Source organism: Urocitellus parryii, chromosome 5 (genome assembly GCF_045843805.1).
Source record: "Urocitellus parryii isolate mUroPar1 chromosome 5, mUroPar1.hap1, whole genome shotgun sequence".
NCBI classification, from domain to species: Eukaryota; Metazoa; Chordata; class Mammalia; order Rodentia; family Sciuridae; genus Urocitellus; species Urocitellus parryii.
In genome coordinates, this window is record NC_135535.1 from 185,864,092 (window position 1) to 185,891,714 (window position 27,623).

A 27,623-nucleotide genomic window follows, 5' to 3' on the forward strand; every position below is an offset into this window, starting at 1 on the left:
TCCCTTCCACAGACACACTAAAGAGCATTTCATACCTCACAGGACCTCCCTATCAGTCACTTCATTTGAACCTTTTACCCTCTGAAGCAGGGGCAGGGGTTATGTTGTCCATATTGCATATGAAAACCCAGCTGCAGACAGGCAAGAAGGCTCCTTAGTTGGCAGATGAGAGTAGGTTTAGAAAGGAGACAGATCTGCAAGCTTTACACTGCTCAATTTCCCTAGGGCCCTAGTGAATACCTCTTAGCTTCAGGATAGAACACCCAACTATGGCTGGATACCATAGCTTCAGGATTTTAACTTTGAACTTTGGTGTGGGAGACAGATGTGTGATCAATGAACTGAGAGTAGTAAAACTTAAAAAAGTGAAGGAGGAAGCTTGTTGAACCACAACCAAGAAAAGACCACCAACTCCAATTTTTTAAAATATTTTTATTAGTTATTGATGAACCTTTAATTAATTTATTTATTTAATTTGCATGTGGTGCTGAGAATAGAACCCAGTGCCTCACACATGCTAGGCAAGCACTCTACCACTGAGCTACAATCCTAGCCCCAGATTTTTTTTTCTCCATTATTGGGACAAATCATTGTCTCAGTGGTTGAGCACCAGGTTCAGAAGAAGTCTTTTTGCTTGTAGGGTCCATGTTAAATGAAAAACACTTGACTATTTGCTCCCAATCTGCCAGGACAAGGTCCCAGCATGGGTTTTTGATGCCCAGAAGGAAAACCTAGCTTTTGGAGAAGACAAGATGACACTAGAGAGCTCCATCTTCCCAGCCTTCCCAGTAGTCCAGGCTATTTCCACCTCACCTAGCAGGTTGGATTGGATTCTTGTGATGGGCTCCCATCCATAGACAGCATATACCAGGAGGAAGGGAACATCTGAAGGAAGGAGATTTCTTGCAAGAAATGATCCTAGGGAAAAGGGACAGAGAAATGAGGTTGGACAGGCTGAGGTTTGTGCCTGGCACAGTGATGCCTGAAATCTACCACTCCCATGGGTGGAAACCCAAATGCTCTGGTAGGCTGGGATTCTGGAGTGAGTTGGAGATAGGGACCCAGAGAGAAATTCCTAGGGGCAGAGGGAGAGTTGAGTCTGCTCTGTGCCTTAAAGAAAGGATGAGGTGTCTCAGTTGGCTGAAGCAGGAAGATCTCAAGTTGAAGCCAGCCTCAGTTACTTAGCGAGGCCATAAGCAATTCAGAAAAACCCTGTCTCTAAATAAAATATTAAAAAAGGGTGGGGAAGTAGCTCAGTGGTAAAGTGCCCCTGGGTTCAATTCCAAGAAAGGGGGTGGGGGGAGAAAACAAAGGAGATTGTACATGTCATTTCTGAGAGTATAACCATTGTAGGAAATGGCCTCATGTATCTGATCATTGCTTATAAAATTGCTGATGTTCTAGCCCATGGAGAGGCAAGTGTCAGACTGCAGAGAGAGTCAGGAAAGAAGATTGGGGTAGGAGATAGGTAGAGGTATGGAAGTTAGGAGGGGATGGATAGAGGTGAGAGGAGGAGGAGGTCACAATTAAGAGAGGAAAATGAAAGAGGGTTCAGGACCAGAGATGGAGGGGGCAGAGTATGGAAAATTTCTGAGTTGAAAGGGGTCAGTTCTAGGAGAGCTGGGGCCAAAATGGTTCAAGTGGGAAAGAAATTACATAAATGTAGAGGGGACTCTATGTGCATGTATGAAAAGTTGTGCTCCGTTTGTATATAATGAGTCAAAATGCATTCTGGGGCTGGAGATGTGGCTCAAGCGGTAGTGCTCACCTGGCATGCGTGCGGCCCGGGTTCGATCCTCAGCACCACATACAAACAAAGATGTGTCCGCCGAAAAAACTAAAAAATAAATAAAATTCTCTCTCTCTCTCTCTCTTTAAAAAAAATAATTGTTTAAAAAATAAATAGGGCTGGGGATGTGGCTCAAGCGGTAGCGCGCTCGCCTGGCATGCATGCGGCCCGGGTTCGATCCTCAGCACCACATACCAACAAAGATGTTGTGTCCGCCGAGAACTAAAAAAAAAAAAAAAAAAAAAAAATGTTAAAAAAATTCTCTCTCTCTCCCCTCTCTCACTCTCTCTAAAAAAAAAATAAAAAATAAAGCTAATTATCTGAGGTACATTATTATTAAAAAAAATTAAAATAAATAAATAAATAAATAAATAAAATAAAAATATTTTAAAAAATGCATTCTGCTAGAGTATATAACTAATTAGAACAAATAATTAGAAAAAAGAAATTTAAAAAAATAAGTAAATGTGGAGAGGGTCCCAGGTAAGGCTGAGCTCTTTCCCTGAGGAGACCATAGGTGGCTGCTGTCCTGAGGGGTCAGCTTTCAGAGATAAGGAATGGGCATCAGGCAGGACAAGGGCAAGATATAAGAGGAGTATGGTCACAGCCATCAGAAAACAGGCAGGTAGTGCTGGGAAGTAGGCTAATGGAACTGAGTCCCTATAGAAGCTGCATGGGTGGCAGCTGAACAGGTTAGGGCTGGAGTAGCAGAACACCAGAGTTGAGATGAAGGCACGCACTGGGCATGTTATGTAGTCAGGGAATGTGGTCGTATTTCAGGGAATGTGTCCTAGGTTTCAGCTAGACATTGGATAGTTTCTCACAGACTCATCTCCTGAGTGTGCAGGGGTGCAAGGGGAGATGACAGGAGATGTTGCTAGAGGCCAGACTTGAAAACAGGGCTCCCTCTAATCCGTCTCACTATTCTCTCTCTCTCTCTCTCTCTCTCTCTCTCTATATATATATATATATATATATATATATATATATATTCGTCCCCTGTGTTAGTTACTAGGGATTGAATATTCAGGGATGTTCTACCACTGAGCTACCTCCCTTATAACATGTGAAGGACAACCCTTTTTATTTTATTTATTTTATTTTTAATTTTGAGATAGGGTCTTCTTAAGTTGCCCATGCTGGCCTGGCACTTGTAATTCTCCTGCCTTAGCCTCATGAGTAGCTGGGATTACGGGTGTGTGCCACCACACCCAGGGTTCATTCTCATTTTTCTTTTTAAGGTGCTCAGCAATTCTAGGTCCAGATGCAGAAGGCAGAATGAACGAATTAGGCAGCATCTATTGGCAAAGGGGACATCCCCTTCTTTGCCCTGCCTCACATCAACAGAAAACATCCTGATTCACTGACATGGAACCAGAGGGCTCTTATAGAGTGCTTCAGGGCCTCTGCTTTGCTGTTAACCTGGCCTACTTAATTTGAAATTTTTTACAAATTAGTTTCTAATCCTACCCCATTTCCCCTCTCCAATCCTCCTACCCATTTTAAGGTCCCCCCATTCCTACTTGTGTGGACTTTGGATCATCCCATGGGTTACCTTCTGGTAGTGAGCTAAGTGAGGGAGGTTAGGTGAAGGAACTATTTTTGGTCTGACAGGTGGCTAGGGACAGAGAAGTACTAGCTTCTGATCTCCAAGGGCTGCTGGTCACATCAAAAGTTAATTTTTATTGAAAGTTTATGTTACACCAGGCACCTTCTAAACTCTACATATCAATTCATCCTCCTAACAACACTAAAAGACAAATGCTATTATTATCCCCTGTTGTTAATGCCGTTATTAGAAATGGGGAAACAAGCTCAAAGAGGATAAATAATTTGCTCAGGGTTAACAATCTCTAAGTGGTTGGGCCAGGATTCAAAACACAGATGAATATTGCAGGAGTCTGCTCTGAACCACTGTGCTGTGATTCCTCCAGGGATCTCTACTGAGGTTCTCCCAGTGTCCTCCCAGTTTCTCCAAAGGAACCAATGCTCCCCAAATGTGAGCACTGCCTCCACCCTGCCCATTCACTCACCACCCATAATTCTGTAAGCAACCATTTTGAACCTATTCTTCCCTTCCAGGTTCTACCATGAATGCCCTAATTCACACCTTTGTTACTTCCCACCAGGATTCTTTCTCTTTTATAGTAGTATTTGTTTTTATAAAGGTAGCTTGAGCACAGTAGAGGAAATCTGAAAAATAATGAGAAAAAAAATCTACCTAGGATCCAATAATTCTTATTTATTTATTTATTTATTTATTTATGTGCTGGGGAAGGAGAATTCAATCAGCTTATTGCAAACATTGTCCAACATTGTTCTTTCTTCCCGCCTATTTTTCCTATGCATAGATTCTTTAATATAATTGCAGTAATTTTGCATGATACTTTTTCTTTTCTTTTTTTTCCTCCAAGTTTCTATATTTTGTTTGTTATTATTTTATTGTTTGTTATCATTATTTAAACTTTGGGTTTTCTTTTCCCAGAAGAAAAGAGGCAGAGTGGAAGACAGAGAGGTTTAATCCTATGGAAAGTTTCTGGGACTCACTTGCTCTATTCTTTTCCTTGAGAATCCTTTAGAGCCCTCCACTGGGGGACTGACTGACAGATGTGTCCAACTGCAGATTGGACAGACATCCAGGAGAAAAACATTCCAATTCCCCAATTCTGTCACATATCATGTCGTGTTTGGAGAAGGTAGGACAGCCCTTTGTCCCTTGTGTCCTGGGCTGACTTTCAATAGATCAAAGCGAGGGGGCTGTTCTGCTACCTTTGAAACCCTCACCCAGAAGCAGGTACTCTATGAATGGTTTAGCCCAGCCAGGTTCCCCACAAACTTGAGTTGAGAGGACGGCCCCTTTTTCTGCTGCACCGGGTTTCCCAGGACCAAGGGCTCTCCTTGCCCAACTCAGTCCCAGCTGCCAGCTGACTGTCCCCACTCGCAGATGTGAGGCGGCCAGAGGGCACAGGACCAGCTCCCCAGGGCCAATCAAGACTCTTGCATATGTGATTCTGCAATCTGTATTTGGGGTAAAAATGGGAGTTCATAACCCACTTGAATCTAAAGTATGAAATATGATATGTCAAGAGCTTTGTAATGTTTTGAACAACCAATAAAAAAAAGACTCTTGCATGATCTTTTTCTCCTATTTTTTCAGTTAACATTTATCATAAGTTTTTTTTTGTTGTTGTTGTTGTTTTCCATATTCTCTTTTTTTCTTCTTTTGTGGTACTGGGTATTGAACCCCAAGGACATTTTACCACTGAGCTATATCCTCAGTTTTTTTTTTTTTTTAATCTTGAGACAAGGTCTCCCTAAGTTGCTGATGCAGGGATCCTCCTGCCTCAGCCTCCAGAGTCACTGGAAAGATTTGCCTGCACCGCTGTGTCTGGCATATATATATATATGCCCCCCCACTAGTGACAACTTATCTATTGGGAGCACACAGAACAAATATTAATTAAGCCAGAATTCCATCTATGTATAAGTGGGCATTTGTGCCATTTTATGGGGAACTGTGTGCATTTAATCATTATGTTTTAGATGTTTGATCTTCTTATGTGGCTCAATTTCTTTCTGCAGATGTTCAATCTCCTTATGATGACAAACGATCTTATCTTCGTGGTGTTTCTTCAAGGCTGCCAGTCATTCTCAAGTCTTCTCTGGGAAATATTGTTCCTCCTCAACTGTTTTCTCTTTCTGAAGTCCCCACCGGATTCCTGCAAAGAGCCAGTGCCTTTATCCAGATTCTGCAACTGGTCCTAGCCAAGCCTTGAAACATCCCAGGCTTTCATAATTTCCCTCCCCGGTATTGGAGATTGAATCCAGGGGTTTTCTCAACTGAGCTACATTCCCAGTCCTTTTCATTTTTTATTTTGAGACAGGGTCTCTCTAAATTGCTGAGACTGGTCTCCAGCGTGTGATCTTCCTGCCTCAGCCTCCCCAGTCACTGGGATTACATGTGCCACTGCACTCTGCTCCATATGCGGGTTTTTTTTTTTTCTCCTTTTTTTTTGGTATGGGGGATTGAACTCAGGGGCACTTGACCACCGAGCCACATCCCAACCCTACTTTGTTTTTTATTTAGAAACAGTGTCTCACTGAGTTGCTTAGTGCCTTGCCTGTCTCAGCTTCCTGAGCGGCTGGGATTACAGGTGTGTTCCACTGTGCCTGGGTTCCATATGCTTTTTTTTTTTTTTTTTTTTAGAGAGAGAGAGAGAGAGAGAGAGAGAGAGAGAATTTTTAACTTTTATTTTTTAGTTTTTGGCAGACACAACATCTTTGTTGGTATGTGGTGCTGAGGATCGAACCCGGGCCGCACGCATGCCAGGCGAGCGCGCTACCGCTTGAGCCACATCGCCAGCCCGAGATCCTTTTTTTTTTTTAATATTTATTTTTTAGTTGTAGTTGAACACAGTATCTTTAATTTGTTTATTTATTTTTATGTGGTGCTGAGGATCAAACCCAGGGTCTTGCCCGTACTAGGCGGGCACTCTACCACTGAGCCACAACCCCCAGCAGACCTTTTCTTAAAACAAACAAATAAAAAAAAATTAAAAGGGGATGGGGGGCTGGAATTGTGGTTCAGTGGTAGAGCACTCGCCTAGGATGGGTGGGACCTGGGTTTGATTCTCAGCACCACATAAAAATAAAGGCATTGTGTTGTGTCCATCTACAAAAAAAAAAAAAAAAAAAAAAAAAAAAAGATTCATTCTCTCTCTTTAAAAAAAAAAGGGGGGGGGATGGGGATGTGACTTAGTGGTTAAGCACCCCTAGGTTCCATCCCCAGTACCAAAAATTAAATGAATAGTAATACGTGAAAAAATTGGTTGGCTTTTAGTGAGATAATTGATATAATGCGTTCTTATGGACTTGGAACATAATGAATGTTAATTGCTATCATTATCATTGTCACCATTAACACAATAGCATTGTTCCATCTGGCCCCAGCTTCTCATTCCTGCCACTATTTGACCTTGTTCTAGTTAGGTTCACAACTCCCCAGGTTTTCTTCTGTTATTTCAACAACAAGGACTGTTTCTGAGGGCTGAAGTTGTAGCTCAGTGGTACAGCACTTGCCTATATGTGTGAGGCACTGGGTTCGATCCTCTGCATCACATAAAAATAAATAAATAAAATAAAGGTATTGTATCCATCTACAACTAAAATGTTAAAAACAAAACAAACAAACAAACAAACAAACAAACAAAAAAACCTGTTTCTGCTCTCTGAAACCCTCTGCTCCATATTTTTTACCTGGCTGTCTTCCTCATTTTCAAGTCTTAGATGAAACATCTTTCTCAAACAGCCCTTCCTTAATATGCCATTTAATTAAGGTCTTCTGCTGGACATGGTGGTCCAGTCCTATAATCCCAGCTCAGGAGATAGAGACAGCAGGATCACAAGTTCAAAGCCATCCTCAGCAACTTAGCAAGGCTGTAGGTAACTTAGTGAGACCCTGTATCAAAATTAAAAAAAAGAAAGGACTGAGAATAAGGTTAAGTGCCCATGGGTTCAAACCTGGGTACAAAAAAAAAAAAAAAGAAAAAAGAAAAAAGAAAAAAGAAAAAAAGAAAATGCTCCCCATAATGGCAAAAACCAAGAAACAACCCAAATGTCCAGTGACAAGAGAAAGAGTAATAGTAGTAGAAGCCCAAAATATTTAAAAGTCCTCAAAAAAAGAGTGGATTGAAGCTGGGGTTATGACTCAGTGGTAGAGCACTTGCCTAGCATAGGTGAGGCACTGGGATCAATCCTCAGCACCACATAAAAATAAATAAGTAAAGGTATGGTGTCTATCTACAACTAAAATATATTAAAAAAGAAAAAAAAAGTGGGTTGCCAGTTCACCGTGGTGCATGCCTGTAATCCCAATGGCTCAGGAGGATGAGGCGGGAGGATTGTAAATTTGAGACCAGCCTGGACAACTTAGTGAGTGTCAATAAATAAATAAATAAATAAATAAATAAATAAATAAATAGCAAAGTCTGGGGATGGGTTGTAGCTCAGTGGTAGAGTGCCCTTGAATTCAATCTCCAGGACCACAACAAGAAAATGATGGATATGTTGGGAATTTTCTCCCCTGAGAGAGGAATGACCATATTAGCAGATTTAGTTATTGTCAAGGTCCTAGCTTTCAGAATGATGATGATGAGTTGTTGTGACAGTACTATAAGTAAACAAATGTGTGCTATGTATGGCTGCAATGATGAGAGTGTGTCATGAACCAAGGTTATGATTAATGTAGTTCTGTGTTCCTAAGGTCCATTAAAAGACAGGGAAAGAAATTATGCCTGCCCATAATTATGCTGCCCATATAGCCTTACTTGTTGGAAATGATAGGGAAAAGATTCTTCTCCCTATACTCTCTGTGACTTTTCTCCAGGAGAGTCAAGTTGGTGACACAGAACTGAGACAACACGGAGGGAGTAATTGAAAATTTAGCTACCTCAGGATTTTGGATTAGACAGAGGGGAGTGAAGGGAGGAGATGGGGCATGGGGGTAGGAATGATAATATAATGAATCAGACATTGTTATCCTATGTGCATATATAGGATATATAATTACGTGATCAGGTCATGTAATCATCATGTACAATCAGATGAATGAGAGTTATACTCCATTTATGTATGATGTGTCAAAATGCATTCTACTGTCATATATAACTAATTAGAACAACAACAACAAAAAGATTTAGCTACCTCAGGATATGGGTACCAAAATCTGTGGGAAAATGGCCCCATCCAGAGGCTGGAAAAGAAACATGGTGATGTGGGTCAGCTTCTAATTACACTTACTTTCCCCCACTCTCTTAAGAACTGCAGGGTGCAAAATCTCCCACCCATTTCCTGTGCCTGATTCAGGGTGGGGTTGGGAGGAACTATAGAGGTGTGTCCTGAGAAAATGGAACTCTGGTTACATGGATAACAATTGAAGACAACTGTAAACATTAGGGATACTAGGAAACCAGGGCAAAACAGCAGGGGCAAAACAAACATCTTTGAAATCTCACTTGGAAATAGGCCCCTGACTCAAAACTCCATTTTTGCATTGTCTTCCTTTCTGCCTAGCCCAGAGTACACCTGGGCCACCCTCAGAATCTCTGGTCCCTGTATCCTCCCCCTTCCCCTCTTCCAGGCTATAGCTCCAAACCTACCTTCTTGTCTACTTCTACCAATTCCCAAGATAAGGCCCTACTAAGTGAAAGAGGGCTGGGTGTGGGGGGATGGGGAGAGATCCTGGGAAGGCTGCTTAGTTTTTCATCTTAGGGAGAGTGGCTTGAGGGGGCTGGGGATGTGGCTCAAGCAGTAGCTCGATCTCCTGGCATACATGAGGCCCGGGTTCAATCCTCAGCACCACATACAAACAAAGATGTTGTGTCCACTGAAAACTAAAAAGTAAATATTAAAAAAAAAAAGAAGAAGAAGAAAAAGAAAGAAAGTGGCTTGAGGAAGGGGCTGACTGGAGTCCTCCCTTTGAAGACAGGTTAGAAGTCAGGCTGGGCAGGACTGAAGCTATCAAAAGAGCTGGAGGTTGTGCTGGACTAGATGAGAGTACTAGGAAAGTGGGTGGAGGTCAGGCAGTATGGACTAGACCAGGAAACATAGGGAGGGAGCTGGGGTCAGGCTGAGCTGGACATTCGGTGGAAAGGGAAAGAAGTTTGGAGTTGGGTTCTAGGCCAAGACTTTTAGGCTTCAGGGACCCTGGCTAGGGTTCACAGTCTGAGACAAGTTTTTCAGTGGCAAGCTGGGGCCTGACTGAGAATGGGCCCATGCCTGCACCTGGAAATAGAGGGCATGAGGGCCTTGGAGGGTTTCTTCCTCCCTTTACCCCATCAATTCCTCTTCACCAGGGGCTTTCCATACAGGGCCCACTGGGAGAAAATGAGGAGGAGCCAGATCTGGAGCTCCAGAGGAAGTGGCTGGCCACTGTATTTCCTGAGTTTAAATAGTGGGTTCCTCTGTCTCTCTAGCCAACTCTCTTCCCTGAAACAGGGCAGGGCAATCTACCTTTTCCCATGACCACCCCCTACAAATACACATACAGGATGTGAACCTGGAAATGCCCAGCCCAGTCACACAACTATTGCCCCAGTGGCCAATAACCCAACACAGTCTGACTGCTGAGCAATACATTAAACAATGCATCCTCTTGTACTTAAAGCCTTTCCTCTGCCTTGTTCAATATCATACCCCTAGTATCTAGAATTAGGCCTGGTGTGTATATAGATAGATAGATAGATAGATAGATAGATAGATAGATATAGATAGAGAGAGCACTTATAATACTAAGCAATTGCATAAATTTAGCATCTACATAAACACACATAGAGGCATGCCCACATATACATTCTGACATGTATACCCTCTGTTAGATGAAAGCAGGCCCTCGCCCAGCTCAGTAGTCATGAACATACATACACTGGCACACATTCAGAACAAAAGGCCAGCTGTGCTCCTAATGACATGGACCCACTGCAGTGTTACCTGGCACTCTTAGGGTGAGTTGGTGGTAGCATCTGGCTGGTTAATATCCTTGCCAGGCCAGGTTTAGAGGAGGATGTATGTGAAAATGCAGTTCTTTGGTACCAAGGCACTGGGGATATGAGAAGTTGGGCTGGCAGCAGGGTAGGACCAAGGTAACTGTGCAGGTTAGAGGATGGGGGGGTAGCCAGGCAGTCCTTTCCTTCACTGTATTCCCACCAGATGGAGAGGTGAGGTGGAGGTACAGGTCTTTCAGGATCTGCTTCAGATTCAGAGACCATAGTGATAGAATGGTCTAAAGTCTCAGCTACCTGCCTGGGATGAAAATGAAGGATACTGGCTAGGGGACTTAATATATGCTAATACTTCTCCCCCCCCCCCCAGTACTAGGTATCCACATTTTTATTATCTTGAGACAGGGTATACTAAGTGGCTCAGCTACCTCAGCCTCCAGAGTAGTGGGGGTTACAGGCATGTGCCACCATGCCTAGCCTTGGCAACGGCATTTAATGGTGCAGAGAGGGGACTTGGAAAGAGTAGCACTACCCTGCTAGAGTCTGAAAAGGGCTCTATTTCTCCTCCATATAGGTGTCCTCCTCCCTCAGTGCCCACATTAAAAGTCAACAATAGCAAACAATCCTGTTCCTCTCAATCTCCTATCCAGGGACCTCAGCATCAGGGGGCTAGTTTAGATCTCAGATCTGCTGCTATGATGGGGGTGGGGAGAGATAGAAAATAGGAAGGCACAGTTCAGGAACAATAACCACCCCAAGATCCTCCAACCCAAGACCCCTTCTAGGCAAGGACCTTTTCCCCACCCCTCCCTCAACAGTCTAACCTTGGGCTCTATCCCCAGGAACCCTGCCTCAGGAAGACCACCTATCTGACAACCTCATGACAGCTAGGGGTAAGGGACAACAGTTGGGAGGGCAGGGGTGAAGTTAACTTCTAAGGAAGATGGGGCCAGGCTGGAATACCTGGGGACAAATTTTGGGGTTAGGGTAAAGGATAGGCATGACTCAGGGTAACAACTCCATAGATTGAAGGAAAATGTGTCCCATTCATAACCTTTCTCTCAAATATTCTTAGGAAAGATTGTTTTGAACGGAAAATGAATATGCATCAATAACCAACCAGGACACTCTCAAACCAAAAAGTCTGTTTATTGATCGGTACCATACATGACTCAAATGGCCCAAAAAAAAAAAAAAAAAAAAAAAAAAAGGCATTACAGTTGGGGTGGGACATCCACCTTCCTCACCCCTTCCCTCAGCTCCTGACACAGTACCCTCCCCAAAGTGGCAGTTGGAGTGAAGGAAACAGGGCACGGGACTCCATAATCCAGAGGGAAGAGTGAGAGAGGTGGCGATGGCCACAGGAAAAGGCAGCAAAACCAGGATCTGGGCGGGACCCTTGCCCTAATCCTCCCCTCCTCCCTTCTATAAGGAAGGGGAGGTGTTGGGAGATGACCCTCTACCTCAGCTTGGAGACGGAGGCCTTTCTCCTTGGTGGGCTTAGAGCTGGGATATATCCTTAATGGCTCCTTTCCCTCTGAGGGGAGGCTAGGATGAGATATGCAGTTTGAGGGATCAGGGGAAGACAAGAGGGTTCTGATAAAGAGTGGATAAGCCCCTCTCCCATCCCATGCCTGCCCAATGGAGACAAAACAAAAAATACAGTGACAAACAAGGCTGCCCCCTTCCCTCCATATTCCCTGAGGAAGGGAGCCTCCCCTCCCCTCATCCAAATCAGCTGCTCTAGTGGAGGACTGGTAAAAATACACACCATGGATGGGGTGGGGTAGGACAGAGGGAGTCACAAGCACTGAGGGCAGGCTAGAGTCCTGGAGGATGGGGAGACAGAGACAACAGCAGGGGGTTGTCAAAAGATGTCGCCATCTATGCCCCACCCCCACCCATGGCATGCCTTCCCCAACTCCAGTCACCCCAGAGGAAAAGGGAAGAGAGATGGCAAAGTGTCTCCTTGGTCTGAAGCTCTTGAACTATATAAAATGGTATGCATACCTCCACCCATACTCTTACCTCCACCTAGGCCCTAGGCTCGCCCATCTACCAGGAGGAGGGAGGTAGCTAGACTTTAATAAGGGGAAGAGGGGGGAACATGAGTGATTTTTTTTTTAAACTTACATTTTTAATAATATTATTCTTTAAAAAACTTGTTGGAGCTGGGATAAGTGGCAGAAAGGAACAAGGAGCCCAGAGCTTCACCCCTCTAATATCAGCCACCTAGGGGAAGGGGCATTCAACCAAGCCCCATGACCTTAACCCCTAAGGGCTGTGGGTATGGACAGCCCCAGTCTTGAAGGAGATAAGCCAGGACAATGGGGAACCCAGAACTTGGGGTAAAGATGGAGGCAAATGCCCTGGGGGGATGGTCAAGACATTTTTCAGAGGTCCAGGGTCCACGTAGGCATCCACATGAGTAACCCCTTCCCCCAAAAGGCTCTGCAGGGGCCAGGCCCAGCCCAGGGCCACTGGGGGGCACATCTTGGCACCTGCCCCCAGCGAGTCCAGTTCCTCCCTGAAGTGGGTGGATGGAGGCTGCCCATTTTAGATGCTCAGTCTCTTCTTCTGTCTTCTGCTCCCTGGGGCTACGAGGGGTGGGGCAGGCAGGCAGAGCACTGGGTGACCAAGGCAGGGCCTTTATTGGGAGGCCTGTGACGTGGGGTTCTCCGATTTGCTTTCTTGGCTGGACGGAGGCTTGCTGTTCCAAGGGCTGTTGGCGCCCAGTGCAGGGGAGTTGTTAAAGCTGTCCTCGTCGTCAATGCCGTTGGCCGCGTCAAACTGGGTGTTCTCCAGCCGGGTGATGAGCCTCTCGTCCTCGTCCCCGAACTCCCCGCCCATCAGGGTGGGCTCCCCCACCACCATCACATCCTGAGAGTGGCGGAGGTCCCCAAACATAATCGGGGCAGGGGCTCGCCCGGCCCAGGGCAGCATATACCCCCAGAACCCCCATGCCCACCCTGGAAGTTCAACACACCCCACTCCCTCCTGAAACCCAAGTTTAAAAACCCAACTCCTCTGACACCCTCAGCTCCTGGAATCCTTCCCACCAGAGCATCAAAGCCTTTAGCCCATATTCATCAGATTCCAGCAGAAACATCAATCCCCTAGCTTCCTAATTCATCTCCTCCAGAATTTGAGGGGACTCCTAAACTTCTGTTCACATGTAAGAGGAAGCAGATCAAAAACATGAGGGAGGAAAATGTGTGTGTGCACATGTGCATGTGTGTGTATTTTAGATCTGCAAACATTCAAGTCTGTGTGTCCCTCTATCAGTGTGAGTATATATTTCTGATACTGTGTGTGTCCCAAGCTGTCTGCCCTGAATGTCCATGTTTTCAAGGCTATCACCATTCCTGTATGTTCCATGTGCCTGTGGCTGACTCTGTGTGATCACCACCATGCATGTGCCTGCAAGGATTCTCTCATCAGTGAAAGGAGTCAGTTCATGCTGGCAAAATATATGGTAAAAATATATTTGTTTCTATGCCTGCTATTGAGCTCAAGCTTGGACAGGGGTCAAGGGTGAGTGGTGGGGCAGCCCAGAAGAGAGAAGAAAGCCGAGATGCTTACAGGTACCTGGCTGGAGAGGGCGAAGGTGCTGGCTGGGCTCTTCTTCTTACTGTTGCTGTTGTTAGTGTTGCCACCCCCTGAACTCATGGTGCTGCCCCCTGACATCTTCCGTTTCCGCCGTTTGCTGGGCTGTTGCCGTGCAGGCTCCGCTGTGTCAGGGAAAGGAGACTCAGGTGGGAGAGGGCTCTGGGGGCCCCTGTCCTCCATGTGGGTACTCAAGAGACTGAGCCAATACTGTCCCCAATCTTGCAGACCCAAGAGCAAGGAAGGGCCAGAGGGAACTTCATAAGGAGATAAAGATACAGTCTTGGGGACTTGTGTTAGGGCATGATAAGAGCAGGTACAAGCCACTCACCGGGGGGTGCTACCATGCGCTGCCACTTCTGGAAAAGGCAGGTCTTGAGGCAGTCTCGGGGGCTGAGGCTGTAGGTCTTGTGGCGGGACATGAGCTCCTGCATGGGCTCAAGTATCACACAGAGCTGGGGGTAGACCAGAAGGTAGCTGTCAGGGGAAAAGACATGGAACCCAGATCAAATGGATGGGGCAGAAACAGGGTGATCAGAGACTCACTCGGAGGTAGTTGAGAGTAGAATTGGATAATCCACACCGGGTGATATTTTTAGAGAGCTGATCCAACATCTGGGGGTCCTGGGCCTAGAGGAGAGAAAGACAAGAACACTGGTTTTGGGGTTGCATCTGCTCACTGGCCCTATCATCTGAGCATTGATAATATTCCTGAGAGAAAAGAGGGGCTAGCATTACACCAGTTTTTTTTTTTTAATTCCTTTATTTTACTTACTTATTATTATGTAGTACTGAGGATTGAACCCAGAGCCTCACACATGCTAGGTGAGCATTCTACCACTGAGCCACAACCCCAGCCCCTAAACCCATTTTTCTTTAAGTATTCATTTTATAGTTGGACACAATACCTCTATTTCACTCACTTATTTTTTTACATGGTGCTGAGGATGGAACCCAGGGTCCCGTGCATGTGAGATGAGTGCTCTACCGCTGAGCCACAATCCCAGCCCTAAACCCATTTTTTAAGGTACCTCTAAGGCTACAGCCAGGACATGGCAGACCCTGTTCCACCCTTCCTTCTGCCTGCTTTCCCCCTTGCATCTTGTCCTGCCCACAACTCACATGCATGGCAAGGATGCTCCGGGGGATGAGCTCTCGGTGCTGCCGAATGCTGAAGTGCCACGTCTTTATCCGCATCATGTCATCAAACATGAATTCCAGGTACAACCGGCCCTCCACACACACCTGGGGACAGGCTTGTCACAACCTTGTCCCATCCCCATATACAAGAAAATGTGCCTGTTACAGTTCTCCTGTTTGTTCACAACTATATATATATACATACACACACACACACACACACACACACATTTATGTTACCTGCATAAATCTGGGTGCATAACTGTCACAGCAACCCCCTATCCCATATACATATCACACCTGGCCTTCACACACACACACACACACACACACACAGTAAGAAAGTATAAGAGATCCTTGTCCTTTCCCCATACAACCAGTAATACACCTATCAGCTACAAGCTTTACGAGGGCAGGTTCTTGTTCACTGTTTAACTTTGGGATCCCCAAAAATATCATATACAAAGCTGATAAATGTTTGCTGAATGCTGCAGCATGCCCACTTTCCCTTCTCATTTTTGCCATTTCCATTATGCCTACCTGGTGAACAGCTGTGAATACGTGTTGGAAGAAAGGAAATCAAACCCAAAGACCCCAGTGTTCCACATCTTACTGGGTTGCTAACCTGGGTAAACATGGGTTTGCCGTGCTGGGTCACCATGCTGCCCTGGTCACAGTCGAGGGACACAAAGTTGCTGTGGAATGCCTCCTTGGGATGCTTAAGCACATAATACAGCTCCGTAGCACCCCCCTCAAAAATGCTGCGGAAGTAGCGTGGGATCAAGGTCCGGCCAATGGCTGTAGAGATGGGACAAACTTCAGGACTGAGGGACTTCAAAAAAGATCAGGCAGATGCTTCCCCTACCAAGACAGACCCCTTGGCATTTCCAGGCTTAGAATACACAGGAGATAAACACTCTCACAGCAAGAACCCCAAGGCCACTCACTGTATCTCTTTGGTCCATCCTCCAGGCAGAAAGTGATGGTCAACATGGCATCATCCTCAAAGAACTCAGTCGTGAAAGCATCCCACCAGAGATTGTCGCACTCCTAGGGAGCACAGGGAAGGGTGTGTGTATAAGTGTCATAAGATATTCCAGGGGTGCCCAGATGGACCTTCTACTCTCAGTCTCTTTTCCCTTTGTCATACCTCTGTCCAGTTCTGAAGCCGTTTGTTAAGCTCGAATATTCTGTAGTCAGTTTGGTTACCATATGGTGTGTGCCTCCTGGGGAAGTGAAGGGAAGTCAGTAGGAGCAGAGTCATACTATCCCCACTTCTCCCTTCCTGATAAAGTCTACTTACCCAATCCCAGGTTCCAGGTATGTAGGTGGGTACATGGGAGTTGGGCTGTGTAAGGGAAGAGGCTATGAGAATGGGGGTGGAAGACAGGAATTACTGAGGGGGGGGGGGGAGTCCACTCCCTCCCCTTTATAGGCAGGCTCCCATCTAAAGAAAGGTTAGGAAATTGGCAAGGGACTCACCCCACATCCCGATCCAGCATGGTGCCGGGATGAAAGGGAGGGAAGGCGTTGCCGTTCGGGGGCTCCTTCGGTGAGTACAGCTTGAATGACTTTGAGGAACAACCTAAGAAAGAGAAAGGAAGAACCCCTTGAACCACTCCTGGGAGATGTCCTGGAAGCCTGCTGGATCATGTGGAAAGGGACTATCTTTTGGAGCCCTCTGCCCAGGTTACTGTGAATAGTGAACTGGTGTAGGGACTACTCTAGGGAGCACCTATCATTTTAATATGGCTCCAGCCTTGTTTAATTAAGAAGCTGGGAGGCTGGGGTATAGCTCACTGATAGAGTGTTTGCCTAGCAAACACTGGGTTCGGCCTGGCACTGTGGCAGATCCCTGTATTCCTAGTAATTTAGGAGGCTGAGGCAGGAGAATCCCAAGTTTGAGGTCAGCCTCAGCAACATAGCAGGCCCTTTCTCAAAATAAAAAATAAGAAAAAGGCCTGGAGATGTTAGCTAGTGATAAAGCATCTCTGGATTCAATCTCAGTACAAAAAAAGAAAAGGAAAAACAAACAAAAAAAAAAACCCTAAAATAAAGAAACCAGGATTATTCAGCCTATTCAATCTGCATCATTTTCTCATTTGGCTGATCCCTGAATAGCAGAAGAGAAACTGAAGCTGGGAAGAAATGTTAATATCAGAATAAGTAAATATCTAAATATTAAATCCCAGCTATTCAGAAGGCTGAGGCAGAAGGATCTCAAATTTGAGGTCAGCCCATGCAACTTAGCAAGATTGTGTCTCAAAATAAAAAATGTTAGGGATGTAGCTCAGTAGTAAAGTGTCCCTGAGTTCAATTCTCCAGTGTTGGAAAAAAAAAGAGAAAGAAACACTAGAATTTAATTTTGATAACTCCCTTTTTATCTACATAGTTTCATTCAATCATCACAACAATCTAGCAAAGGGCTGGGGATGTGGCTCAAGCAGTAGCGCGCTTGCCTGGCATGCGTGTGGCCGGGAGTTCGATCCTCAGCACCACATACCAACAAAGATGTTGTGTCCGCCGAGAACTAAAAAATAAATATTAAAAATTCTCTCTCTCTCTCTCTCTCCTCTCTCACTCTCTCTTTAAAAAAAAAAAAAAAATCTAGCAAGGTAGTAGAGTTAACAGTAAAATTCCAATTCTACAGATGAAGCAACTGAAGGCTCAAAGGTACTTGCCAAGATCATGAGGATAATATAATAATAAGCTAAAACCTGAGCCCAGATATTCTGATTTCCATATCCTATGCTATTTGTATGATCTTATCCCTTTATTGCCCTCTAGAGAGAGACCAAGACTTGGGGGGAGAAGGGACTTTTGGGAACTCTCTGCCCCTCCTCCATCCCCAGGATCCCAGGAGGGTAGGGGATAGAAAGATAAAGGGGGGGTTGCCTGTTGAGTGTTACCCACCAGATAACCAGTTGGACCTTCTGCCTTCCCCATCAGCCACTCCTTATCAGCCCAGCCCCCACACCAACCATGGGTAGAGTATTGTCTCCCAAGGAGACACCCAAAGCCTCAACCCCTTCTCTCTTGAGACTTGTAGTGGGGGAGGGAAGCAGATGAGCCTCCACACTACTTAGGAATGGAACACAGGAGGCCTGGTAAGGAGTGTGGGTTCCAGAAGGCTCAATCTAGGAGGCAAATGGTAACTTAAAAAAAAAAAAAAAAAGGTCTCTCATATATCTGGGCATGTACACATGGTAGCCACTCTTCCACCTCATCTAGCAGCATAAATAGTTGCTGGCATACTATTTCCTGACTGTAAGTGTTAAATTCGTAGTTGGGTAGGTAACCAGGTAACCATACAACTCTACTCTTCCCCCGCCTCACCAAATGTGAAACTGAAGCATAGCCCCAAAGGTTCTAGCCTTGGTCATATTAACTTTCTTAGGTCCCCAAAACTTGATGACATTTGGAAAGTTAGCTGTATTGTCTGCCCCCTCCTCGATTTAAATACAACATTCCTTGGGGGGGGGGAAGAGACAAAGGAAGACCCTGTGCCAACATATGTCATTTAATTCTCTCCCCAAGGGCCCCTTCTCATAATGTGGGCAAAAGAAGGGTCCCACAGGGGCCCAGAATGCACAGTCCCCCGAAGGTGCCAAGAATCAGAGCCTGTGTGTGCCTCCACACATGTGTGCCTCCAACCTGCCTAGCAGGCTTCCACCCTCAACTCGTCTCAACATGCCCACCAAGGCTGGAACCCAGCAGCCCCAGGTAGGATCAGGGTGCCCACAACAGGCCCTCACCCCATGCAAGCTCTCATGGGCCACATCCACATGATAAAAACAGCACACACTGCCTCTGCATGCCAGTGTTGTACTAAGCCTGTGTTTCAGGAAAGAGTCCCTACTCAGACCCCAAGACTCTCAACTCTACAGACAGGTAAACTAAGACAATACAGGAAGCCCAGGCTCATGAAATCCACCAGATACCAAGGCCTGGGCAATGAACCCAAGAGTCTAGATTCTCAGGACTGGCCCCCATCTCCTAATTAGGCCATCCTTTCCTCAAAAGCAGAACTACCCTTGTCCCTTTAGTTTCAGTGCCACTTTTTTGAAATGCACCAGTTCAAGAACCTGCAGAGAAGGGTAGCAGAACACCTGGGTTCCACTTCAATTTCAAAAAAAGTCTCAGAGCCTTAGTTTCTCTCTCTAGAGAAAGAATAGGCATTTCCTGGAATTGGGTAATAGTTCTGAGGAGCTGAAGCTCATTGCTCTGGAGCCTCTATTTACACCTCCAATGAATGGACACAAAACAAATTCAGCATCTCTCTAGAGCCACAGCAACTCCCACTAGACCCAGCACAAGGGGATGGGCGTGAGAGAAGGGGAGGGACCGTCGCCCAGACCATCTGTCCCTGTTGCTGCCTGTCCCCAGCAGCAGGAGTAGAGGGAGAAAGGTGGGGGTGAAGGGAATGTGTCATCCTGCTCTGAACTCGGATATCCCATTCCCAGCAAACTGGGAGCCTTCAGGAATGAGAAGGGAATAAGAGTCCAGAACTAGCAAAGTTTTCTCAGAATGGAAGCTGCATCCTGGGGCTGTGGAGGGTACCTCCAGCGGGGCATTCCCATGGTAACCAGTATGTCCCGGGAGCAGGCCCCCTCCTTTTGGGGGCTGACCGCAGGTCAGCAGGTCAGCAGTCCCGGGCTCTCTGATCTGGGGCACCTCTCCCCAGGCCTGGGCCAGAGAGAGGGCCTTGCGCCCACCCCCAACAAGCTTGCAGAGTGCCCAGACTTACCTGGGAGAACTGAGGGGGCCAGGAGAGGTGCGGGGAGCGTCTGGAAGCCCAGAGGGTCCCAGGCGGGGGTGAGGACTGAGGTGGGACCAACTTCAGCCGCTCATGTCCCGAGTGGGACAGGCGGGCCTGGCTGGGAGCTCCACTCCGCCAGCCGCACAAAGACTGGCACGCACAGCCTCCGCTAGCCCCGTGGCGGCCACAGCCCCGGGGGGAAAGTTACAATGGCCACTGGGCCAGGGGACGGGGGCCAGGGGGCTGGCCTGGGGGGCGGGGGGCAGCAGGGAGTCCGGAGCCTTCTTTGTTTGCAAGGTTTCCCTCAACAATGGCTGCTCCGCTCTTTCCTCTCTACTCCTCCTCCTCCTCCTCCTCGGCTCTCTCCGCCGCCGCCTCTCACTGCCTCTGCCTCCAAGCAGCCCGCCCGCCCTCCCCAGGCCACCCAACCCCTCTGCTGGGGGAAGCAGGAGAGGCAAAGCCCAGCACTCACACTCACTCACACTCGCACACTCAGACACACGCAGCGCCCGCCGGCTCCTTCCTTTCTCCCTTTCTCTCCCTCCTCCTCCCTCTCCTCCCCGCTCGCTCTCAGAGCCTCTCTCCGAATGAGGCCCCAGGGCGGGCGGAGGGTGGAGCTGCCCCGCCGGCCCCGCCCCCTCCCTGCGAGCGAGGAGGAAGAGCGAAGAGAGAGGGAGGAGGGACTGCTGAGAAAAACAAAAGAGAGACGGAGATCGGAGACTGGGGACCGAACCGACCGGCCCGGGAGAGACCTGGATGGCGAGGAGACCTGCAGGGCCAGCAGCAAAATACACCCCACCAGCCCCAAGCGTGGTTCTCAGGAGTGGGCAGGGGTGCCAAGGCTTCAGACAGAGATGGAGGAGGATGCTGGCCTCTCTACAGACTTTGAATATTTTCAACCCGCCTGCCAAACCTCCCCCAAATCTCTGTTACTCACCCCTGTGATCTCTCAGGTTGAAGACTAGCCTGGGCTTCCACCCTGGGCTCCTCGGATGAAATCCCAGAGCAGCTGGGGGAAGGCCCCGGGGGTTATTTTTGACAGAGACACATTCTGACTTCAGACTATACACACTGATTGAAGGAAGGGGCGTGGGGGGGGGCACTCTGGGCTTCCCTGCTCTCAACCCAGATAGGTTCCAACCCCTGGCTTAGATCCCTTAACAGGAATCACCCTTCCCCACCACCACCCTTGAAACCACATGGGTGTTAGTAAAAGACGTTGTCAGGAGCTAGGGAAGGCAAACTTGCTCATCCCAGTGCCTCCAGAAGGGGCTGCTAACTACTCCCCACCATCCCAGATCTAAAAAGGTATGTGATTAATGGAGGTGGAGTCTGTTCTCTAGTCCCACAGGAGGTATCCCAAGGAAGGAGTCACTTCTGAAACTTGGATAGCCATTTAGGCCCTATTACCTAGACAGTTAGGAAAAAGTCAATCTTTCTCTCTCCCTCCCCCCCAAGAGAGAGGGAGCTCCTACTTTCATTCTTAGCAATTTGAATGTTTTCTCTACTTCCCACCTCTCCCAACTATATTCACACATAATCCCAAGGACTAGATTTCTTATGACACACTGGTTGACTGCAGTAATATTGTACTTGGCTCTGTGAACATCCTCCACACATAAATAACATCTCCCACTTTCACATAAATCAGTACCTAATACACACTTTAACCTGTCATACACCTTAAATCCTAAATATACCAAAACCCTGGACACAGACATGCAGATTCATATATAGTCTGACCCCATTATACACACCAACACTGGGTTATACCCCTTAATCCTGTGACTATCACACACAGAGCAGCTGGCAGGGGTGGGGGTGAGGGACTTCAGGGTTGTTTGTTGTTGTTTGAACTCACAATTCTACTGCCTCAGCCTTCCAAGTGACTGGGATCACAGGTGTGCAACACTGCAACCAGCCAGGGGGATATTTTTAATGAATGTTTGTTATTCAGGGACTTACCCATAAATGGGTTCCCTGAAATCTACACACCATTCCCCAATGCAGCCTGGCCATGATACATCCTAGCTTTCACAAACATTGAAATCTGTAACATTTAACCAGACCCTGTGACATATAGCCTACCACCTTGATTTAAGACATCCCTACTGACTTCCAATCTAATTCTAAAATAGCCACATTCCTCACTTACTGACAGGACAATTCCTGTAATTTGTTTCCTGCCTTATTTATTTGTTTATTTATTTGGTACTGGAGATTGAACCCAGGGTCTTTTAACCACTGAGCTACATCCACAGCCCTTATTATTTTGAGACAGGGTCTCAGTAAGTCGATGAGGCTGACTTTGAACTTGGGATCCTTCTGCTTTATCCTCCTGAGTCGCTGGAATTGTAGGTGTGTGAGGTGTGTGCCACTGTTTCCTACCTTTAAACTTTTCAAAATGCTCTGACAGGCAGTATCTAAAGTAATCCTTACAGCACACACGAACACACTTGTCAAAATCCTAACTTGAATAGACCACAGTGAGACAGGAGGACCTGATGTTGGAATCCTGGACTTCTAACCCCACTTGATACAAGTTGAGTCTTGGGGCATTGTCTATTCCCTTCCCCCTCCAGGCTTCAAATGACTGTCCACATGGGGAGGGAGAAGGGGTCAGTGCTCTAGCTTCTGCCCTCAGTCCATAGCTCAGAACCGGCACCCAGAATGTCTCCTCAGAGAGAAGCCACATGAGCCTGCCCTCTCACTGTGGGGAAGGGCCCCTAAATGCTAAGACACTTCAAGACTCTGGCATATCATTCAAAACAGGTTCTCTCCCAGTTCCCCTTCTCCAGCAAGTCTGCTCCTGCTCTGACACCGCCCCTCATCCCCACCCTCACACACAGGGCAGAAGAGGTCCAGCTAAAGGGATCAAATCTAAGTTAAAACCACCTAAAATTGGTAGTGGTGGGAGCAGCAAAGAATGACAAAGATGATGAAGGAGAGAAGCTGGAGAGTACTCCTACTGGAGGGGGACTCAAAGGACAGTAGCCAGGCCCCAGCCCACAGAATGAGGGGGTACCAGCACTGCCCCCTACCCAGGCCCCTGACCCAGGCCTCCAGTGTGCCTGCCCCCCTTCCTTTGTCTGTGCCCGGCCTCCCGTTGGCCTGGCGCTCTGCCATCCTCCTCTCCTGGCTTCCAGCCGCCACCACTGCTGCCTCCTCCCCTCCCCCTACTCCTCCCAGCCTTAACCCTTCTGAGCCACATGCTGCCCCAGACAGGCCTGGCTCCCTAGCATCCTGCCCAGGGAGATGCCCTTTAGCAGGGCTTCTCCCCACTTCTGGTAATTTCAGCCCCAGAAGCTGTTCTCTACCCCAACAGTACTATGGGATACTATGTGTGTATCTTGTGGTGTTTCCGCATGTGCATGTGTGTGGGTCTGCGTGCTCTGGCTTCCTTCAGTCACATGTGTGGGGCATGTGCTGTCTCTGCTGGGCTGGGGGAGGAGGAGGAGCCGGGAGACAGCAGAGCACAAAGGAGAGACTCAGACAGGCAAGGAGACAGGCAGCAGGAGGCCTACCAGGGCGCCTGGGCCCTCACCCCAGGGCTGTTCAAAGTGGTGGTGGGGGTCTTTGGGCCTGAACTGCCTCCTGCTGCCAGGATGCTCTTATGTTTAAGCATGTGCTCCCCCATCCACCCATGCAAGCTTGGTTCCCTCTCTTACTCAAATTCCTACCATTCTCCACCTCCAGGCCTACCCTCAAGCCCCTCCCCACGTGGTTCTCCTTGAAGTCTAACCTCCATCCACAATCTACTTCACAAACAGGAAGATGACTCCCACTGTCAGCCATGTTTTTGCCCCACTCCATCAGCCAGGCCATCAGACACACAAAAGGAACTTGCCTTTTGGGGTACTAACTGAAGTTGCCTCCCACTTTATACGCCCCCCCCCCCCCACACACACACACCAGGCATGGGCCTTTTCCTGTCCCCATGCTACTCACAGAGACTGAGGGGGAAACTTTCTCCTCCTTCCACTGGACCCCAGCCACCCTTCCCCAACTTTAGGCCAAGCTCCCATCCACCTTCAGTTTGACAACCCCACCACACACATTTCCTACCTCACTACTTATAGTAACTAAGAATCAAAATTTAAGACTCAACCCTTTAGCTCATTTGTTCAGAGCCTTAGTTTCTGCTCTGCTTTTGTGTGTTGATGGAGGGTCACAACCCTGGGGTAGGCTTGGAGCATGGATAGATCTGAACTGGGATGCCCAGTACAGGGAAAAAACACAAACACTAACATGCGTACCAAGCTGGTAGGAGGAAGGATGATGGCGCCAGGCAGGATTCCAGCTTGGCAAGATCTTCCCTTTCCTCCTCTCCCCCACCCTCTGCAGGAGCCAAGGGTTCCCATAATCAGATATTCCAGGATCCTCAGGCTCTCCTAGTTCTTACTCTGGGTCCCAAGACCCTTAAATGTCAACCTCAGCAGGCACTTTAGGTGTGTGCCCAACCCAGCTTGGCCTGGGTCACAATGATTTTCAAGGAAGTTTCAACACTGGCAGCTCTCCTGGGGGGGGGGGAGTGTGCATTTGTGCTTGGAGGGGGGGCAGTCATCAAGTTGTAGAGTATGGATCTCCCAGAGAACAGGGCAAAGGGTCCAAACCATGATAGATTCAGAGGCACTGACTTCCAGGAAAAAGCTGACTCCTTGAGACATGAGGGCCAATTTGAAGACCCACAGTCCTGGAGATGGAGAAAATGTTCTGAGGCCCTGCATAGACTACTTCTCCAGTCACATGGCTCTTCTTTTTCCTCCTGGCAGTTGAGGTTGAGCCTACCCCCACACCCCTAGGAAGACACAGGGTGTCCCTGGCAAGAGCTGACATGTGTTTTGGGGAGGTAATGATCTGAGCTGAGCTTTGGTCCTCTAACAAGTTCTCACTTTGGGGGTTAAGAATTACTACCTCAAACTCAATTCTATGCAAATCACTCTATTTTCCTAGCTTTCCTGGGTCTGCCACATTCTCTCTTCCACTAAGGCAAAGATGCCAGACCCAAGGGCCTAATTATCTGGCACCCACTAGGAGTACCTCCTGTCCCTCAGGAGAGCCAACCTTCCCTGGCAACAGGCAGGAAAAGTTGGAGGGGGACAAGACAGGCCCCAATCAATCCCTCCCCTCAAACAGTGTCCTCAGAAATGGCTTGAGGGGTGGGTGTCACAGGATATGTAAAAGGAAATAGGCAGCAAAGTAGGGGGGGGCAACCCAAAACAGCCAATCACAACTCTTTAATGACCTAAGGGGGGGGGGTCAAAAGTCCAGAGTCACTTCTGATTGGCTAACACCCTGGAATTCTGGGAATTTCAGTCCCCCCCCCAGCCCTTCCCCAATTAGCTACCTCCCAAAAAAAAAAAAAAAAAAAAAAAAAACCCAAACCCCAAAACCATATACACAAGCTATCCCCAGCGCCCCCTCCCCGTACCTCTGGGCTGCTGCGCATTTGCACAGTTGAAAAAGCCTTTCTCGGCTTAAGGCCCCACTTACCCCTCAACAGCTCCAGACACCCCCATGCCTTCGATGTCCTCCACGCAAGTTCTCCCCAAACAAGGGGTAAGGGGCTCATAGGGAAGGTTAGGAAGGGAGGGGCCAGGCAGCCGCGCAACCCACTCACCAGGACAGGCACAGCCCACTGACATCTTCACATCGCCCGCCGCTGGGGGCCCAGCCGAGTCACGGTGCCCGCCCCTGGCAGGGACAGGCCGGGCATGAGCCGCTGCCGCCGCCCGCGACCCCCGCTGCCCTCGCAGCCGGCCCGGCCTGGCCTCGGCCCGGCCTCGACCCGGTGCGGGCGGCCCCTGGCTGCAGAGAGGGGCCTGTCAGGCGCCGAGCGGACAGGAAGGAAGCCAGGCAGGAAGGCGAGCTGCCTCTCCGTGTGTGCGCGCGGGTGTGCGTCCCCGGAGTGTGTGTCCGTGTGTGCGCGTGTGCGTGTGCGTGTCTGTGCGCTCCCGCCGCCGCCGCCGCCGTTCGCCCCCCTCGCCCTCGCGCTCGCGCTCGCGCTCTGCCTCTCGCAGGCGCCGGCTCTCCAGCCCCAGCCGGGCTGGGCCGGGCTTTATTAATATGCTAATTGTCCTGCTAGTGGGAGGGGAGAGCCGTGTCAAAGTGACCCAGGCGAGCGCGCAGCGAGCTACGACGTGCGTGCGCCGCGCGGCGGGCGGGCTGCGAAGGCCCGGGAGCGTTCAAGGGAATGGCATGCATGTGACGCAGCTTTTAAAAAAGGGAGACGGAGGCAGAGACCCCAGAAAGAGAGGGCGAAGGGGAGCAGTGGGAGGCGAAGCCTCGCACTTGGTGTCGGTCCTCCGGGTACCGCCGGGTTGGGAGCGGAGCTAAGCTGGAGCGGGAACGGGAACGAGAGTCTGGACTGGGGGAGGCGGAGCCAGGGTGGGTTGTGAGGTGTAGCTTTCTTTCCACTCGAGGCCGCGCTCCACGAGAGGAAAAGGACTGCTGACCCCAACCGGCGCGAGACCCCTTGTTGCGCGCTCACCCCAACCTACCTGGGAAAAGTACAATCCTAATTTTTGTAGCAACCTTTCAACTCCCCCCCTCTTTAAATTAAACATTCCTCCCTAGCCTGCTAATCCAGTTGGAACTGGAGCTGGAAGGGTTAATTAAGTGGGGTCCCCACCCTTCCTTGTCTAAGAGTCTGGGATTCACGTTTTACTGGGGGAGAGGGGCTGCGGGATGACCACCAGGTTGGACGAGGGAGGGGTGACACGCAAGCCATCCGTCCCCCCTTTGCAGGCTCTGACGCACCAGTCAAGACTTCCCTTCCCCCCTTCTCTATCCAGCCTCCGCGCCTTCTCTCCCCGCCCTCCGCCCCCTGCCTGGTAGCTGCTCTCTTTCCGTGGGCTTCAGAGACTCAGAACAGGAAGCTGACCCCTCCAGTGCCCTCTACCCATAGGGGCAGAGTCTCTATTTGTGTATTTTCCATGTAAAACACTTTTCTAGGGAGGCGACTCCCAACCTTCAGGAACTCCTCAAGGACTCCCCTACCCAACCCTAGGAGGGAGAGGTTCCATCTCCATCCCTTCCCCAAAAGCCCAGCCCTAGCTGCCTCATAAACAGGAAATACCTATTAGCAGGGAGAAGGGAGGAGAGTGGCGCTCTGTGGAGGATAGAGTTCCTGGGGGTCCCCAGATGCTGGCTTCAGGGTGGGTTCTAGGGGACCTGGGCTAGTGCCCCCTCCCTAGGGCATTTGGCCCAGACTGGGGAGGAGGTCCCCTCCTTTGTTACTTAGAGGGGGATTGGTTGAGAAGGTTGTTTGGTTCCCTTACTCTGGCTCAAGGAGGGTTACAGATGTGGAGTCTGAAGTGTTTATGAGACCCTTTCTCCCACCTGAGATTTTTGCTGAGAGGGCACGAAATGATGGAAAAATGCAGAATCTAGGGCTTGAAAATAAGGCCTGTTTAGGAATAGGGACACCCACCTCCTGTATGATTAAAAAGGGGAAGCTCCACATTGTGGATTATCCCACCTTCAGCTCCCCCCCAACCCCCCAGGGAGGGCGTGAAGGGACACTATTGAAGCCATCCACACTCACAAGTATTTCCTTGAGCCAAACAGGGTGGCACTCACTTGTAATCCCAGCGATTGGTGATCTCTAGCTGAATGACCTGGGACAACTGACTCTAAACCCCACTCTAAACTACTCCAGATTTACCCTCTATAATTGGTACATGCAGTTTGATGAGACTAAAAACAGACAGTGTCTACCCAGTCACATAATCAGTATGAGAGAACCCCATATAGTAAGTACTCAATAGACATTAGTGCCTTTCTGAATTTTTTTTTTTTTTTTTGGCGGGAGGGTACTGGGGATTGAATT

The 27,623-nt window shown here is 48.4% G+C and overlaps 1 protein-coding gene across 6 annotated transcripts; it reads right to left on the reverse strand.

The window, feature by feature from the left end:
- Positions 1-651: 651 nt before the first annotated feature.
- Positions 652-25,847, reverse strand: Ldb1 (LIM domain binding 1). Of its 6 annotated transcripts, none has more exons than XM_077798944.1 (11): positions 25,413-25,642; positions 16,516-16,618; positions 16,337-16,381; positions 16,184-16,259; positions 15,981-16,083; positions 15,659-15,831; positions 15,016-15,138; positions 14,440-14,523; positions 14,225-14,348; positions 13,870-14,018; positions 652-918 (listed from the first exon to the last, which is right to left on the reverse strand). In XM_077798944.1, exons 1-11 carry the CDS (start codon positions 25,435-25,437, stop codon positions 814-816), a joined length of 1,110 nt encoding a protein of 369 aa, XP_077655070.1. In that variant the 5' UTR covers positions 25,438-25,642; the 3' UTR covers positions 652-813. The 6 variants fall into 6 exon arrangements, with proteins under 6 accessions (XP_077655070.1, XP_077655072.1, XP_077655073.1 ...); XM_077798946.1 differs by lacking the exon at positions 652-918 and adding an exon at positions 5,330-5,508; XM_077798947.1 differs by lacking the exon at positions 652-918 and adding an exon at positions 11,479-13,167 and having other exon boundaries at positions 13,876-14,018; positions 25,413-25,847.
- Between the last annotated feature and the right edge of the window lie 1,776 nt (positions 25,848-27,623).

Coding starts and splice junctions, on each gene's coding strand:
- Ldb1 (XM_077798943.1), bottom strand. CDS start 25,437: ATGTCAGTGGGCTGTGCCTGTCCTG. Junction 16,260..16,336: donor TACCTGGAACCTGGGATTGG/GTAAGTAGACTT, acceptor TCACTTCCCCAG/GAGGCACACACCATATGGTA. Junction 15,139..15,658: donor GCAAACCCATGTTTACCCAG/GTTAGCAACCCA, acceptor GCCTGTCCCCAG/GTGTGTGTGGAGGGCCGGTT.